Raw genomic sequence first — 15,001 nt, 5'->3', positions numbered from 1 at the left:
GGGACAACCACAGCAATTGTTTCTTGCTTTATACGATTTGCTCAGTAATTTATAATAGCCAATTTAATTTCATGTACACTTGCGAACGATAATTGTTACGGTTCTGAATACGCCATTTTATTTCATTTTTACGCAACTGCTTACCGAGAAGTAGGTAGCCAAAGCAATTTATTTTATTATGTTTTATTTTTATTATTTTATTATTTCCATTCTACGTGACTTTACCGAAAGAACCAAGAAGAGGTAGCCAAAGCAGTCACAGGCAGTTAAGTCGCACAGCTCCTTGAGTGATTTGGTTGCACAATCTGATCGCTTGAGTGTGGTGCTTTCTTAATGGCTGCGCAGTGTCACAGCTGAATCTGGGCCTGTGTCACTCTGCAGATCCTCTTCTGGGGCCTGAGGGATCTCAAGCGAGTGCAGTTGCAGTCGGTGGATCGGCCACGCGTCGACATCGAGTGCGCGGGCAAGGGCATCCAGTCGGTGGTGATCGAAGACTTCAATACAAACCCCAACTTCAGCCACCTTGTCAAGTTCTTTGAAGTGGTAGGCGACGATTGTTCTCTCAAAATTGAGATGCGCTTTGGCGGCCATCTTGGAAGGCTCTTTCTTACGATTTTAGGAAGCCACTATAGCTATGCACTTTTAAATCTAGATTGAAAACGAATTTCTTTAGAACTGCTTTGTGTTTAGTTTATTGTCCTTCCCTCACACCTCTGATTAGCTACATATCGTGCAAAAGAAGTTTAACGTACATACGTACACAGATTATGATGGTGGCTCACACCCTGTCGTCTGTGGACCAATGGTGGTCCCGAACGCTGTGAGAAGTGGCCCATGGAAATGTCGCAGATACGTTTTTATTTTTTTAAGACAGCTAACATTTTTGTTTTGTTTTTACTGCATGGTAGTCCACACATTTTATTTAAGGGTTGACTGTTCTTTGGGTCCAGATGAGTTGAAAGCTGTGCGATTATGACCCTGGTTAAACGGAGGTGAGGGCTCTTGGAGCTTAGAAATACAGTATATTGTTTCAAGAGATACCTGGTACATACAAATGAAAGCATTAACCAATCAAGGTGTACAATTGTAAGGGCTTGCAATGTATTCAAGACTGGTTAATTATGGCTTTGCAATCCAAGGGCTAAAGAGAATAAGCTACTAGTTTCTTGGTTAAAAAAACAGTAAGGTATTATTTATTTTCACCTACAATGTCCTAATATGTCCGATATATACGACGTAACATGGGAAACTATTATAATATTATTCATGCGATTAATGGAGATAGGAGTTGGATTTTTTAAAGTATATCTGGTTAAAATATAGCAACGAGCAGCGGACAAAACGTAGGGGTTTTGTTTTCATGTTGTAGGATCTGCCAGAGAAGGAGTTGTACCACCCGCCACTCAACATCCGAGTGGTGGACTGCCGTGCGTTTGGCCGCTACATCCTCGTGGGCTCGGACACAGTTACGTCGCTGAGCAAGTTCATCTTCCATGCAGAGGGGCCCAACAAGGGCCGCAGATACAGCGGTGGGTTGCCCCAGCGTACTGTGTCCACTGCACTCAACCTCTATCGCTTCCGCAATGGCAGTAAATATCCCGCATCTCCATGGTAAAATGAGCATGGTTCGGCACTCATCCCCATCATCAGGCGTTTAGCAAGAGGTGCAAATTTCACACAATCCCCGAAGAGAATAAGGCATATTCTGCGGGGTGTAGGGATTACAAAATGAGCGGCATAATTCCACGGCATTTAAACATCACGTGGACGACAATGACTTGGAGAAATTAAGCAAAAGCAATTGAGTCAATTGACCATGACCTGCTTGGTTCCTCGAGTATGTGTGGACCAAGACATTGTCCCGGGGCATAGACAGACGTTTGATCATCACCAGCCAGGGTCAATCCGCTGCTGGATAAAGGCCTCCCCATACCACCGCCACCTCTCACAATTCTACGATGTAATACGCAAACTCCGCAGTAGACGCCCTCTCAGACACATTCCATTCTTTGGACAGATGTTTAGTCTTCTGTATTGTTTTCCTTTTGCAGTTGCGCCAACGACCAACGATGCTGACTTCATGAAACAGATCATGGAGACGAGTATGTTGGACCCCGACAAACCAGAGACGGCGATCAACGTCGAGGACGTATGTAGCGACTCTATAAGTGCCTCACCTAGTGGCGAACAATGAGATTAGTGCGCAAGCTTGCATTGCTTTATGTCTTCAACAAAATGTGAACACATTCGTCAGTAGCACTGACTTAAAAGAGGAAATATGTAAGGTGACGTTTTAGCAAATGACCCTTCTTCATAGAACATAAATACGTTCATAAAGGTCCTTAGCCAAAACGTTGCCCATTCTATCTATATATTTCCTTTTAAGTCAGTGTTATTGACTAATGTGTTGAGTTGTTTTGTTATTTGTATTTGTGCACCACTGCCAATGCAACACCACCAAACTCATTATTTAATCCGATCAGCAGCATTTGTGCAGCAAGCCTGCCTCTTGATTCGATCCAGAAGGTTAAAACCAGTCCAGAGGTTACGTACAAAAATGCTGCTTGATAATGTTGGTCTGGAAAGCTTATAGGCTGATCGACTAAAACATATATTTCTTCGTGGAAACAGATCAGAGTTCTGCTTATACATTCCAACTTTGATAGCAGATTAATTAAATGTAGATGCAACCTAGAAGCAGATAAGACCTACAAGCTTGTGTGTAGGTACCTTCATTACTCCACAGGTCTTATGCACGAGCTTAACCTCTTGCTTGCCTGAGTGTCACCTGCATTAGGTATGTAGGTTTTCAACTGATGCTCTGGTTTATAGCATACAAATGTTTATTGCTAATGAATTGTCCAAACAAGTAAACATCTCTAAAACTTGTATTTTGATAACAATTTCCTAGATAAGCATATAACAATAATGCTTATAGGCCAGTGATTGAAAGTGAGACAGATTCATATCTATTCCATAGACATGGGAGCTCTTACCACTTGATGGCTTGCAATATGAGAATAGGTTTTCCCATTTTTTCTGGCAACAATATAGGTGTTAAGATGTTAAAACACTAAACTGAAACCTTTTACAAGGAATAATGGCTGCATTAACCACAATACTTGTGGTCAGAATGCAAACAAAAAACACACTCTGATAACACTGGTCAACACACTTTTTCTGGCATAAGGTATTCCAACGGTTATAAGGTAATTTTGGGGTGCTGATTCCAAATCTGGCATCAGTTTTTGTCTATGACATCAGGTTTTTGAGATATCAAATATTGCATTTTCAATAAAAACTGCAGAAGAAAAATATTAAATAAATGTGGATATCTACATAAAATTATATTATAAACATACTATCCTAAAAATACAGCACCATATTTTAACACTAAAGCAGTCACTGACTCGCAACAACTTGCAATCATAAGTGACAGAGTTAATTTCGGGTAAAATCACTTAAAATGGGGTATGCCGATAGCATAAAAATGATGTGATAGAGCAAATCTGAGATGATATTTGGAATCAGCACCCTGAAACTAGTCTAAAACAGCTGCAAAAGTCCAGGCCAGAAAAAAAGTTTTTTTTTTGTTGACCAGTGTAATATATGCATTGTCTTTGAAACTGATTGGTCCACACCAGAGACAGCTTTCTTTCGAGCCTCGTCTCAAACGGTGTTTTGGCGTCCTCTGGTCTAACACCGTTTGAGACTAGGCTCAAAAGAAAGCTGTCTTTGGTGTGGACCAATTAGTTTCAAAAACAACGCATATATTATCAGAATATGTTTTTTGTTTGCATTCTGACCACAAGTATTGTCCTACACCACACATGATTCCTTGTAAAAGGTTTCAGTTTGGTGTTTTAACATCTTCACACCTGTTTTGTTGCCAGAAAAAATGGGAAAACCTCTTCTCATATTTTGGTACTGGCAAAGGAGGTCCCATGATGTAGCTGCTTGCAGCCTTGCAATAGTTGTCTATTTGATGTTTGAACATCTTTTGTATCATTCCAGAGAAAGATTCAAGTAAACTTTGCTTGAGATCCTCTTCTTGGTTCTTTCGGTAAAGTCACGTAGAATGGAAATAATAAAATAATAAAAATAAAACATAATAAAATAATTCTCACTGACGTTTCGGCCACAACGCAAGCAGACGTCCTCAGGTGAAGACCAGGTCTGTCGGGGAGACATTGTGACTTTACCGAAAGAACCAAGAAGATGAATCCCTGCAGTCACGAAAGCTTTAAATCGAAATTGGCTTGAGAGCCTCTTCCTAAATATACACTTTGCTGCAACAGAGCTGCTGTGACAATGAATACGTTTATTTTAATTTTCTGCACGTGACAAAAAACTGTGACGGAAGAAGTGAAACACGTACGCATGTCTGTGTGTGTTATGTAGGACAAGCAAGTCGCCATCCCGATCATGAAGAAGAAAAAGAAGAAGGAAACCTCCGACGATTCGGACGAGAGCGTGCTGGACTGGTGGTCCAAGTTCTTCGCATCCATAGAGATGCTCAAAGAGGTATGATAAGCAGGCTCATTTCGTCAAGTACCTTCGGCCATAAATGTAGGTACGTACGTATGTTGAACTTCTTTCGCATTGTACGTAGCCAACCATTCTAATCGGAGGTGCGGAGGGAAGGACAACAAACTAGACACAAAAAGCAGTTTTACAGAAATTATCCGTAATATAGGCTTTTGGGTTAGATGGCGTAAATATAAATTTGCCGTTAAACCCGCCACCACCCGAGTAAACCCACAACATTTACCAATCGAGTAAAACGTTTCGCCGGTTTAACTACTCATTTATATTTAAACGATCAAACCCAAAAACCTCTGTTATGGATTATATTGGTCGCAAAAGCCTACATGTTAAAGAAATTCGTTTTCAAATACTGCGTCCTTTTGGTGGAACAATATCCATTTTGCAGAAACTCAGCCACGTTCCAGTTTTTTGTAATTCACAAGAAGCTTATTTTGCCACTCATGTTGGTACATTTGTCATTTTTGTGAACCAGCTCACCTCTTACTTGAGACTATCTTAGTAAACTTAAAACTTGAATTACTTGGCCACAGCTTGGTCAACAGTTGCACAAAGGGTCACAGTGGGTGAAGCTCTGGCAGAATGAAGGCAGAACTAGGGCAGAGCCTGTGGCCCGTTTGTATTTCTGTTTTGCAAATGCACGTTTTAACATTGTGATACATATAGTGGTCACGTGTTGATTTTGGGGCCATGTGAACCCATTATTTACAATATAAACAGAATAAAGCACATGGATTCTTACACAAGCAGTTTGAGGTTTAGAATGAATGAGAATTGATATTTTAGATTTGAAGCTTTCGTGACTGCAAGGATTCATATTCTTAGGTTTTTTCGGTAAAGTCACGTAGGTAAAAACATGTAAATTAATAAAAGTAAAATAAAAATGAAAAAAAATCACGATGTTTCGGGGACAACACAAGCTTCCGTCTTCAGGTGGAACCGTCACAGCACGATAGCTGTAGCTTGATACAGCTATGTGTACTGTAGAGTGCTTCGATAGGGCTATGCCATGTGCCTAATACTGGATTAAAACGACAGTAATGGCAAGACAGGAACAATACAACTATTTGGCCTCCTTGTTCTTTCATTTTGCAAGTTTGTGGCATATACTCGGTCAGATTTACAGCACCTCAGAGTTCTGTGAATGACCATAAGTACGTGATGCTGATGGTCCTGCAAATGCTGCTGATCACGATGATTTGCTGGTGCTTAAGATTATGATTATACCATAATGGCATTTATGATATGAAGCATTTTCGTAAAATGCACAAAAATGTATTGCAAAAAAGTCACCGATTACATATTGTTCCTTTTAGAACAGTATTATTGAGGAATGTGTTGAGTTTGTTTTTATAATTTGTATAAGAGGTCTGGCCTTGATTTGTGAGAGATCAGATCACTAGACATTTCCATTGAGTCAAGTCCCTTTCATGTTTTGCAAAGGATAGGCATAATGGTAATCATGGTAATTGATTTAGCCTTCAGATTTTACCTATTTTTCTTGTCCAGATTAAAAGTATGTATGGTAAAGAAACCTTTTCTAAACCCAGATTGCTCACAAGACTGGTTTGCCTTTACATTTTTAATATTCTGACTTACGTGAAAAATGTATAAACGTTCGAAAATAATGCGTTGTTCATTTGGTAACTAAGTCCGTTAATTTTCTTTCAATAATGTTCCATCAACTAGTCTCACTTTTACAGGAGAAACAAAAAAAAACACTTTGAGCAGGGCTAGGTTTTCTGTTATACCTCTCCAGAGTATTTTCTAATGTCACTCTTCAAACTTAAACATGTAATTTCAGTATTGTGAGAGCATGATGACATAACATCTGGCCATGAATTGAAAGTATTATTTCATTTTTAAAAAAGCTTCAAAATCATATCAGGCAGCCTGGAACACACAGCCTTTTGACATACATACAGGATAAGAGATATTTGATTCATCTTCAAGGTTCTTTCGGTAAAGTCACGTAGACGGGAAGTAATAAAATAATAAAAATAAAACATAATAAAATTATTCTCACGACGTTTCGGCCACAACGCAAGTAGCCGTCCTCAGGTGAAAACCAGGTCTGTCGAGGCGACAGCGTCTGAATGAAACAGCACACGCGCTTGGAGCATGTATATAAGCTGGGTTGGAAGGGGGGAAGAAAGGGGGATATTTGATTGTTTGGGTTTATTTTCCCAAAAAATGTCTACGTTGTCACTGCTTTCAGAGTTCGCTGTGATGTTCTTTTGTATGCAGAGTCGACGGCAGACTCCGGAGGACGATGCAATAGAGGGAACTTCTGCAGTGACTGCCAAGGGTTTGTTCTTTTTTCCATCATCTGGCTGGGCCCATCGCACATAACTTGTTTGAAATGTGCAACATAGATTCGTTAATAGAGGTAGTATTCCAAAGACCTCTCACAATTCAATATTAATTTGACTCGGTTCTAAGTAAAAATCCGGAGGACCCGGAGAAAAATACACACGACCACGGGGAGAACATGCAAACTCCAAATATACAGGCATCAGGATCGGGATGGAACCCACGACCTCCTGCATGCCAGGCGAGGTAGTTAACATCTCGCCATCGCGGCGCCCCATAAGATCAAGGACCCACGTTGGCACAGCTCGATTGTACCAGTGGAAAAAGGGGCCTCATAGCATAACACTCCCAGCATCGTACTGGAACACAAGGCAAATAAGCTCTAGATGGAAGAATGTTTACATTATATCTTCACAACATGTGTTATCAATTGGGGGTTACCAAATGCAGGTATGACCCAATTATTTGGTGATATTGCGTTGGCAGTGGTGCACAAGCACATACAACAAATAAACTCAACGCATATGTCAATAACACTTCCTTAAAAGAAGAAATATCTAATAGACAATGCTTCCGGCATTGACCCTTCTTCCTTACATGTGCTATGAAGCTAAGGAGGGCAGGGCTATTGACAAATGTGTTGAGTTTTAATGATAACTCAAGCCTGAGCATTCCCATGTGTCTAAGTTACGTGATTTAATGATATAAATTGTATTGTTAATGAATTTTCAATATATAACATAGACATGGAATGATTAATCGATTTATTAAACTTGACTATTAGGACACATACGTTGAATTTTAATGATAAATACTTCATATAATTGATTTATGTCGTTCTAGTAAACATTTCAGAGGTTCATCCTGTAGATACTACCACAACTGGCAAAAATACATTATTGAATTGTGACCCCAAATTATGAACATTCTTCGAAATCTAAACAGGATGCATTGAAACAAGCCTATGAAAAGCCTATTGTTCATTTTTAATAATTGGAGATCTTTGTCATTCCACTGCTGAGTGAAGGCCTCCCCATGCCATGTCAGTCATGCAAGTTGTTTGACGATACTTAAACAAACTGGTCAGTGTGAGTTAAAGTGTCGGGGGAGATGCAGGACCAGATGAGATACCACTCACCACTGATGTTAGCTATGGCCGGGAATCGAACTCAGATCACCGGCTTCATTGTCCAGTGTGTTGATCACTGCATCACCATTCCAGCAATGAAATACGTCAGTTTTTGTTGTTGCTTTCTTATGCTTGTGCATAAATGTGTAACATTAGTATAATGTCCTATGTTACTATTCACACAAACAATCACATTCCAATTGCCATAAACAGCAGTGGCCCCAAAAAAGGCTCGGAAAAAAGGGGCCGACAAGGACAACGACAAACAAACGAAGAAGCCCGGACTCCAGGTGGAAGAGTTGAAGGTACAATCTAAGGCTTTCCACTCCAGAGCCATGAATGCCATAAACACTGGGACCTTGTTAATTGGTTTTTTACCCTTCCATCTGGCAACAAAACCGACACCCCTTTTTTTACGAGGAGTCATGTTTGCATAGACCACAATACCTGCAGTCATAATGCAAACAAAAAACACAACTCTGATAATGTATGCACTGTCCTTGATGTTGATTGGTCCACACCCGAGACAGCTTCACTTAGAGCCTAGTCTCACATGGTGTTGGACCAGACGACGCCAAAAGGCGCACAACTCAAAGACAATGCACCACTGATGTGGGTGCTTGCCCCGAGCTCTCATGCTCTGATGGTGCATTGTCTTTGAGTTGTGCGCCTTTTGGCGTCGTCTGGTCCAACCCATGTGAGACCAGGCTCTAAGGAAAGCTGTCTCGGGTGTGGACCAATCAACTTCAAGGACAGTGCATACACTTTCAGAGTTGTGTTTTTTGTTTGCATTATGACTGCAGGTATTGTGGTCTATGCAAACATGACTCCTCGTAAAAGGGGTGTCGGTTTTGTTGCCAAATGGAAGGGTAAACAAACAATTATCTTATTTTTTACTAGCAAATGAGGTACCAGTGGGGACTGGGACCTTGTGTTTTATCAACACTGTGGGCTGCAGGGTGTACGTAATAACAGCCTTAGCCACTACGTGCCAAAATAGGCAAATAAAGATGCAATCCTGTAGTTTTACTCATTCCTCATTTTAAAATACAAATCAATTGGGAAAAAGTGACAAAGTTAGAATATCTCTTCTGGTCCAACTTATTCAATCATGATTCTACCTTGATTGGATGTGCATACACATCGTTTTCCTGGCGTGAAAAGCAATGCACCATAGGGGCTTTTAGAAACCACTACCTTTGGCTGTGGCATATGTATCAGTATCGTAGTAGGCTGCCTTATTAATAGGCCCACCTCGAAATGAATTTGGCAATGGACCGCTGCTTTGAACAGTAAAAAGTTCCTCCTGGAAACTCAGATCATGAACACTCAAGGCATTTAAGAAATGCTGCCACCGTCACCCAAACGGTGTAAGGAGACAAGCGTATCTTGCTAAAATAAATGCATTGTTAAGTTATTTATATATTGTACGCCCTGTAGCATATTCAACGGATTTTATAGCATATGAGATGGTGATCATCACATTCACACTCATAGTCAATTCTTGATTTTGAGCGTGTATCTGGTAGCTCTTGCAAAGGTCGTTGTAGCTCTTGCAAAGGCCAATTCTATCTGTAGGCAAACTCATAACACACTTGTCATTACACACTTGTTATATGCAGAAATACCTTCGTTCAAAAGATCGCGTGATTTATTTCCATTAGGGCAGTGTTATTGACGAAAGTGTTGAGTTAGTTTGTGCTAATGCAGCACTGCACATGCAATATTGGAAGAAAATCTAAAGCAGTGTTGGGCATGCACATTTAGCAAACAGTATGCAACCCATTATGCTTAATTATCCATATAGCAAAACACTGAGTTCTTGATGCGGTAAAAGTATAATTTCGTGATAATTCCATGAATTCATTGGTACAATTATCTTTTTTTTTTTACAAAAGTGCTGTGAAAAAGTGCTGTGTTTATTATAATTGATGCTTTCTCAACTGTTTTAATATAAATTTAAAATGACAGTATTGATATGTAGGATAATACAATCACAATGTCATGTTTGCCATGGATGTTATGTTTTAACAGTACTGTAATTTGACCTTAGACTACCTTTCAGGTTCACATTACAAGCATGCTGTCTTGAGCATTTTACCAATACTGGAGGCAACTAGTTAAAAATATAGCACTGAAGTATTAAAAATTAAAGTGATATATTTAATGCAGGACATTATGTTTAAACATGTGCTGCTAAGTAACCGATCATCCTGTAGGCAGCACCTCGGCTGTATAACTGAAAATGCATAGCAGTGATTGTTAATGATGGATCAAAATTCAATATATGACATGTTTTGTGTTCTCGTCATCTTGTCGGTTTGGTTTTTGGAAAGAGAACCCATTTTTGTAATGTCTGGCAGTACCAGTCGGAATGATTGTAGGATATCTTGTCTGGGTGTCAACCCAGCCAGTCAGTCTCCCATCCTCCTCTGATGGATAGCTTGCCAGCATCACTTTTTTTCTCTCTGCATTTACATGGAAAGGCGCAGTTTGGTATCATTATTGTTTGTTAGTTAATAAACCCTTGTTTTTTTTAAACATAATTTCTTCATGACAAGGCCCAACTTGACTCTTGACAACCATGTAAGTAGTACCTCGTGTTGCCACCTCATAAGAATAAGAAGAATGTCTCATACTATCTGGGGAGTTGATACATACATTCAAATGAATGATGTTGAGTTGTCCATGATTATGCAACTGAGAAAAGCCAGGAATTATAATGTCCAAAGAAGACATACACATTTCCGAGGCCACCCTAGGAAAACTGGGACAGGTTGCAACCCTGTTTGCACCAGTTGCTTGGTGTCATCCAGCCTGTTGACTCTTGCCTGCAGAAGAGAGCCAGCAGAGGTAGGCCATGCGTGGCCTTGCTAACTGTTGGCCCAAGTACCACTGGACTCCACTTGCCTGGCTCTGCACTTGAAGGGGAATCCACCGTGCCACAAAGCCGTTTCGGCCTCCATCCCCATTGGTTTGGAGGTTCTCTCACGGATTCGAAGCAAGTCTTGCGTTCACATAGCCCATATCATCACCTCAACTGAAAACCTTCTGTGAGGGTGAAGGCCCAGAAAGTGAAGCTCAGCGGCCATTGCCTCCTAGTTCTATTTCCACCGCCACCATCACCAAAGCAGCTCCATTCAATGAACGCAGGGCTCTTGCGAGACCCACAGTTTTGAGCCTTATTCTCAGGAGTCCATCTGTAGACCTGTCAAACTGCCTATTCATATCATTAATTCTAGACTTGAAGCTTTCGTGACTACAAGGAATCATATTCTTAGGTGTTTTCGGTAAAGTCACGTAGGTAAAACATCAAAATTAATAAAAATAATAAAATAAAATAAAGATCACGACGTTTTGCCTCCGAAACGTCGTGATCTTTATTTTATTTTATTATTTTTATTAATTTTGATGTTTTACCTATGTGACTTTACCGAAAACACCTAAGAATATTCATATCATGCTGCCTTCAAGTGTTACTGGCAGCCCTACCACTCCCTCCTTATTGGTGCAACCCTATCCACTGTGCAAGGGATAACGACACCCACAATTTTTCATCTGATGTGGAAAATAAACAGTTGAGGTTTGTGCGGCTTCAGCACAGGACCTGGACATTTCCGCCCTATATATTTGCTGCAATTCACGCCGGGAATTGTATTCTTCTTGGCCTAGCCAGCCGGAGAAGCTTCCAATTTCGTGTGGACTTCCAGCAATAAGCAATCATCTCGACAAGTCCCACCAAGATAATTGTATCAACTTCCTCAGGGATCATTTGGAAGCAGATGCAATGTTCCATGATGGAGGTGAAGAGCCCGCAACTCTGATGTGCACAGTTGGCCGCATACGGTGCAAAAGAAGTTCAACATACATACATCCAACTCTTGGTGTCTGACACACTTTTGTCCCATCCTAAAATTGATGGCTTTTCAACTCATCAGGGCTGGAGTACTGTGGACGTGCCACTGGTCCTAGATGAGCAGGGATCTTGCTTTGTGTCGATGGCAAACTGACATGCGTCGGCTTGCATCAGAGACACTGGGTTTTTTTGTGGCCATCACTTAGGTCAGAAGTGTTAGAGATTCGAAGGTTTTTTGTGAAAATGTCCAGTCATACATAGCAATGACTGCAAGAACACAATGGGAGGTTGCTGCCACCACCACTGTCGTCTGGAATTCCCACTCAGGCTATCCATGCTGCTGGATGCTTGCCCCTGCTGCCCTTGTTAAAGTCTAGGCTCACAAAACTTTTTAAAAGTCTGGGCTCACGACTTTAGACTGCTCATTTGCCTGTGACTGACCAAACTAATGATACAAATTTGTATATGTCCTCATTCAGGTATCCCCAAAAGTGCATCTTGCACTTCATGTACATCATCTTGAGATGCTGCATCTTTTAAATGCTGTATACATCCAAGTTGCATTTTATTAAAATGTAAGTAGGAGGTACATCCTTAAAAGTATGTTTTAGAATTCTCTGGAAGCACCCACAAGGCTCCCTCCTATCTCCCCATCTCAGCAGAGGTACCTGGGATGGGGTTGACTTGGTGGAAAACAGGGTAAGAGCATGTGGCTGATTGTACGACGGTAACCAGTGTCAAGTCTGCAAGTTGATCGACACATGACACTGCAAAACCAAACCGTATGTCAAGAAGAGAGGATCTGGTTAAAAAACTATACGGTATTGTGTCCGTCAGACGATGAGAAGTTCCAGAAAGAAAGATGCACCCCACTCTTGTGCTTAGTGTCAATGACGATTTACAAATCTAATTACACACACCTACCGGACTTAAAAACAGTCTGGTATAGTTCAGAGAATGCGGTATTAACTATTGATTTGTGGTGTATTATGTGATGCTGGTTGAGCCTCCCCCCCCCCCCTACTCGCAACGGTTTAAGAGGGGTATGGGAGACTGGCTTTAAAATAGTTATCTGTGTCGTCTTGTTCACACTCAGACGAGATCTGTAACAATCATTACCGTTGGTGCTGCCAGATCTTTACAAAAATCTGACTTACGTAACTCTTTAAAAAAAACGTACGTTTCCAGTTTACCAGGTGAACGTGGGACTTCTTTTTTTCCCTTGCCAAGTCCTGTTTTTTTTTGCATTGTGAAGACAATCGATATCATCCATTCCCTCCCCCCCCTCCTCTCCACCCCCTTTCCCCCAAAACAAAAACAACCCAAAAAAAAGCCACTTGTTGGTCAATCAAGCCACACTGAACGAGCTGTAAAGAAGGGCTACTCAACATTCCAGGCAGTGGCACCCAGATTGGACGGATTAAAACTGGATCAGGGCTGCTGGGTCAGTACGTACAGATGTGATAGCTCCATAAATTGCATGCCTTCATGTGCTTAAAGGCATTTGCACTTGCCAGACTTCCCCGGTCTTTGTTTTTCGTTATAATTGCGTGCAAGCGTTTTTATTCAACACTTGTATATTTGGTACGTATATAAGTTGGCTATATTAAACATCATATGCACACATATACTGTATATTCATTACATATAGTCCCGTTGGGAATTATTTATACAACACCCAAACAAATGGGTGATGTTTTTTTTTTACAAAGTATTTTATTGACCTCAAGAGCAGAAGCCAATGGCCTAGGTTTGAGTGCGGTGGTTACGATCTCCCAGCATCCAAACTGGCAAAGGAATCGCATGTTAGGCAAGTGGTGTAACAATAGCAAGAAGGTAAATCGTTCATTACGTCGGGATGAACTGGGGAGGTCAGGCAGTCTAAATGTCCCATATGTGTATGCTATAAGCCTGTGACCAAATCACCCGGAATGTGCTCAATCCCCCTCAGATCCTAAAAGCTAAGCAGTGTTTTCGAGTCTGGACAGGCCTGAATGGGTGATCCTCGTGCATAAAACAGGTGTCCATACTCTTTGTTTTTTCGGTAAAGTCACGTAGGTAAAAAAATTAAATAACTAAATCACGACATTTCGGGCGCAACACAAGCGTCCTTAAATTTCGATTTAAAGCTTTCGTGACTGCAGGGATTCATCTTCTTGGTTCTTTCGGTAAAGTCACATAGAAGGGAAATAATAAAATAATAAAAATAAAACATAATAAAATAATTCTCACGACGTTTCGGCTACAACGCAAGTAGCCGTCCTTCACCTGAGGACAGCTGCTTGCGTTGTGGCCGAAACGTCATGAGAATTATTTTATTATGTTGAATTTTTATTATTTTATTATTTCCCTTCTACGTGACTTTACCGAAAGAACCAAGAAAACAAGCGTCCTTCTTCAGGTGAGGACAACTTAGCGAAAGCACACCGCTTAAGTATGCTTTCACCGCTTAAGTGTGTTTTCGCTAAGTTATCCTCACCTGAAGAAGGACGCTTGTGCTGCGCCCGAAACGTCGTGATTTAATTTATTCAAATTTTTTACCTACGTGACTTTACCGAAAAAACCAAAGAGTATGAATCCTTGCAGTCACGAAAACTTCAAATGTAAAACAGGTGGTGTAGGCTGCAGGTCTATGCGGGCAGCTGAGGCCAGTGCAGCAAATTACACTGTTGCACTGTGCTTCTATGCTCCAAACATTTGCTAACCCGCCTTCACCGATCCACATGGAGTATGGTAAATTAAACTCCCATGACCCGCATGGCATGCGGAGGCCCTCATCCGGCAGTGGATTGGGGAAAGGTCCTCAAATTTACTTGTATGCTATGTAATTCGGTATATCTGTTTTGTTATAAAGATATTGTAGAGATCGACATGGCTCCCAGCGATATATTTGAGCCACATAGTTTCAAGGTATGTATATATATGTGCTGTGCCTGCGTATATGTGTGTTTGTCTAAATATATAGTATATAACGATAAAGGTGCAGCCCTTGAAAGTGCGTACGCACACCACTAGAAGTTTATTTTGGCCTGCTCTTCCACGCTGGCTATATGGTTTGGAAGAGATTATGATATGCAAACAAGTTTTTTTCACTTATTCTGGACGTTACATGTTATAGAACAGAAATATATTCAGCTCCATTGGCTTCCACATTATTG

General features: G+C 40.8%; 1 protein-coding gene across 3 annotated transcripts in view; it reads left to right on the top strand.

Annotated features, from left to right (window-relative positions):
• Positions 1-15,001, top strand: part of LOC133353402 (otoferlin-like) — a 105,159-nt gene that overhangs the window by 66,178 nt on the left and 23,980 nt on the right. For 2 of the 3 annotated variants that reach the window (XM_061569651.1, XM_061569653.1), the window contains 7 exons: positions 382-543; positions 1,370-1,529; positions 2,052-2,149; positions 4,402-4,524; positions 6,793-6,853; positions 8,201-8,292; positions 13,177-13,287. In XM_061569651.1, coding sequence (XP_061425635.1) covers positions 382-543; positions 1,370-1,529; positions 2,052-2,149; positions 4,402-4,524; positions 6,793-6,853; positions 8,201-8,292; positions 13,177-13,287 — 807 coding nt within the window. The remainder of the gene's footprint in view (positions 1-381; positions 544-1,369; positions 1,530-2,051; positions 2,150-4,401; positions 4,525-6,792; positions 6,854-8,200; positions 8,293-13,176; positions 13,288-15,001) is intronic. The other variant, XM_061569652.1, reaches the window with a different exon arrangement.

Source organism: Lethenteron reissneri, chromosome 43 (genome assembly GCF_015708825.2).
Source record: "Lethenteron reissneri isolate LAM-NWPU_2019-01 chromosome 43, ASM1570882v1, whole genome shotgun sequence".
Classification (NCBI taxonomy): Eukaryota; Metazoa; Chordata; class Hyperoartia; order Petromyzontiformes; family Petromyzontidae; genus Lethenteron; species Lethenteron reissneri.
Note: the sequence above shows the minus strand (reverse complement) of the source record. Positions and strands in the feature narration are given on the sequence as shown.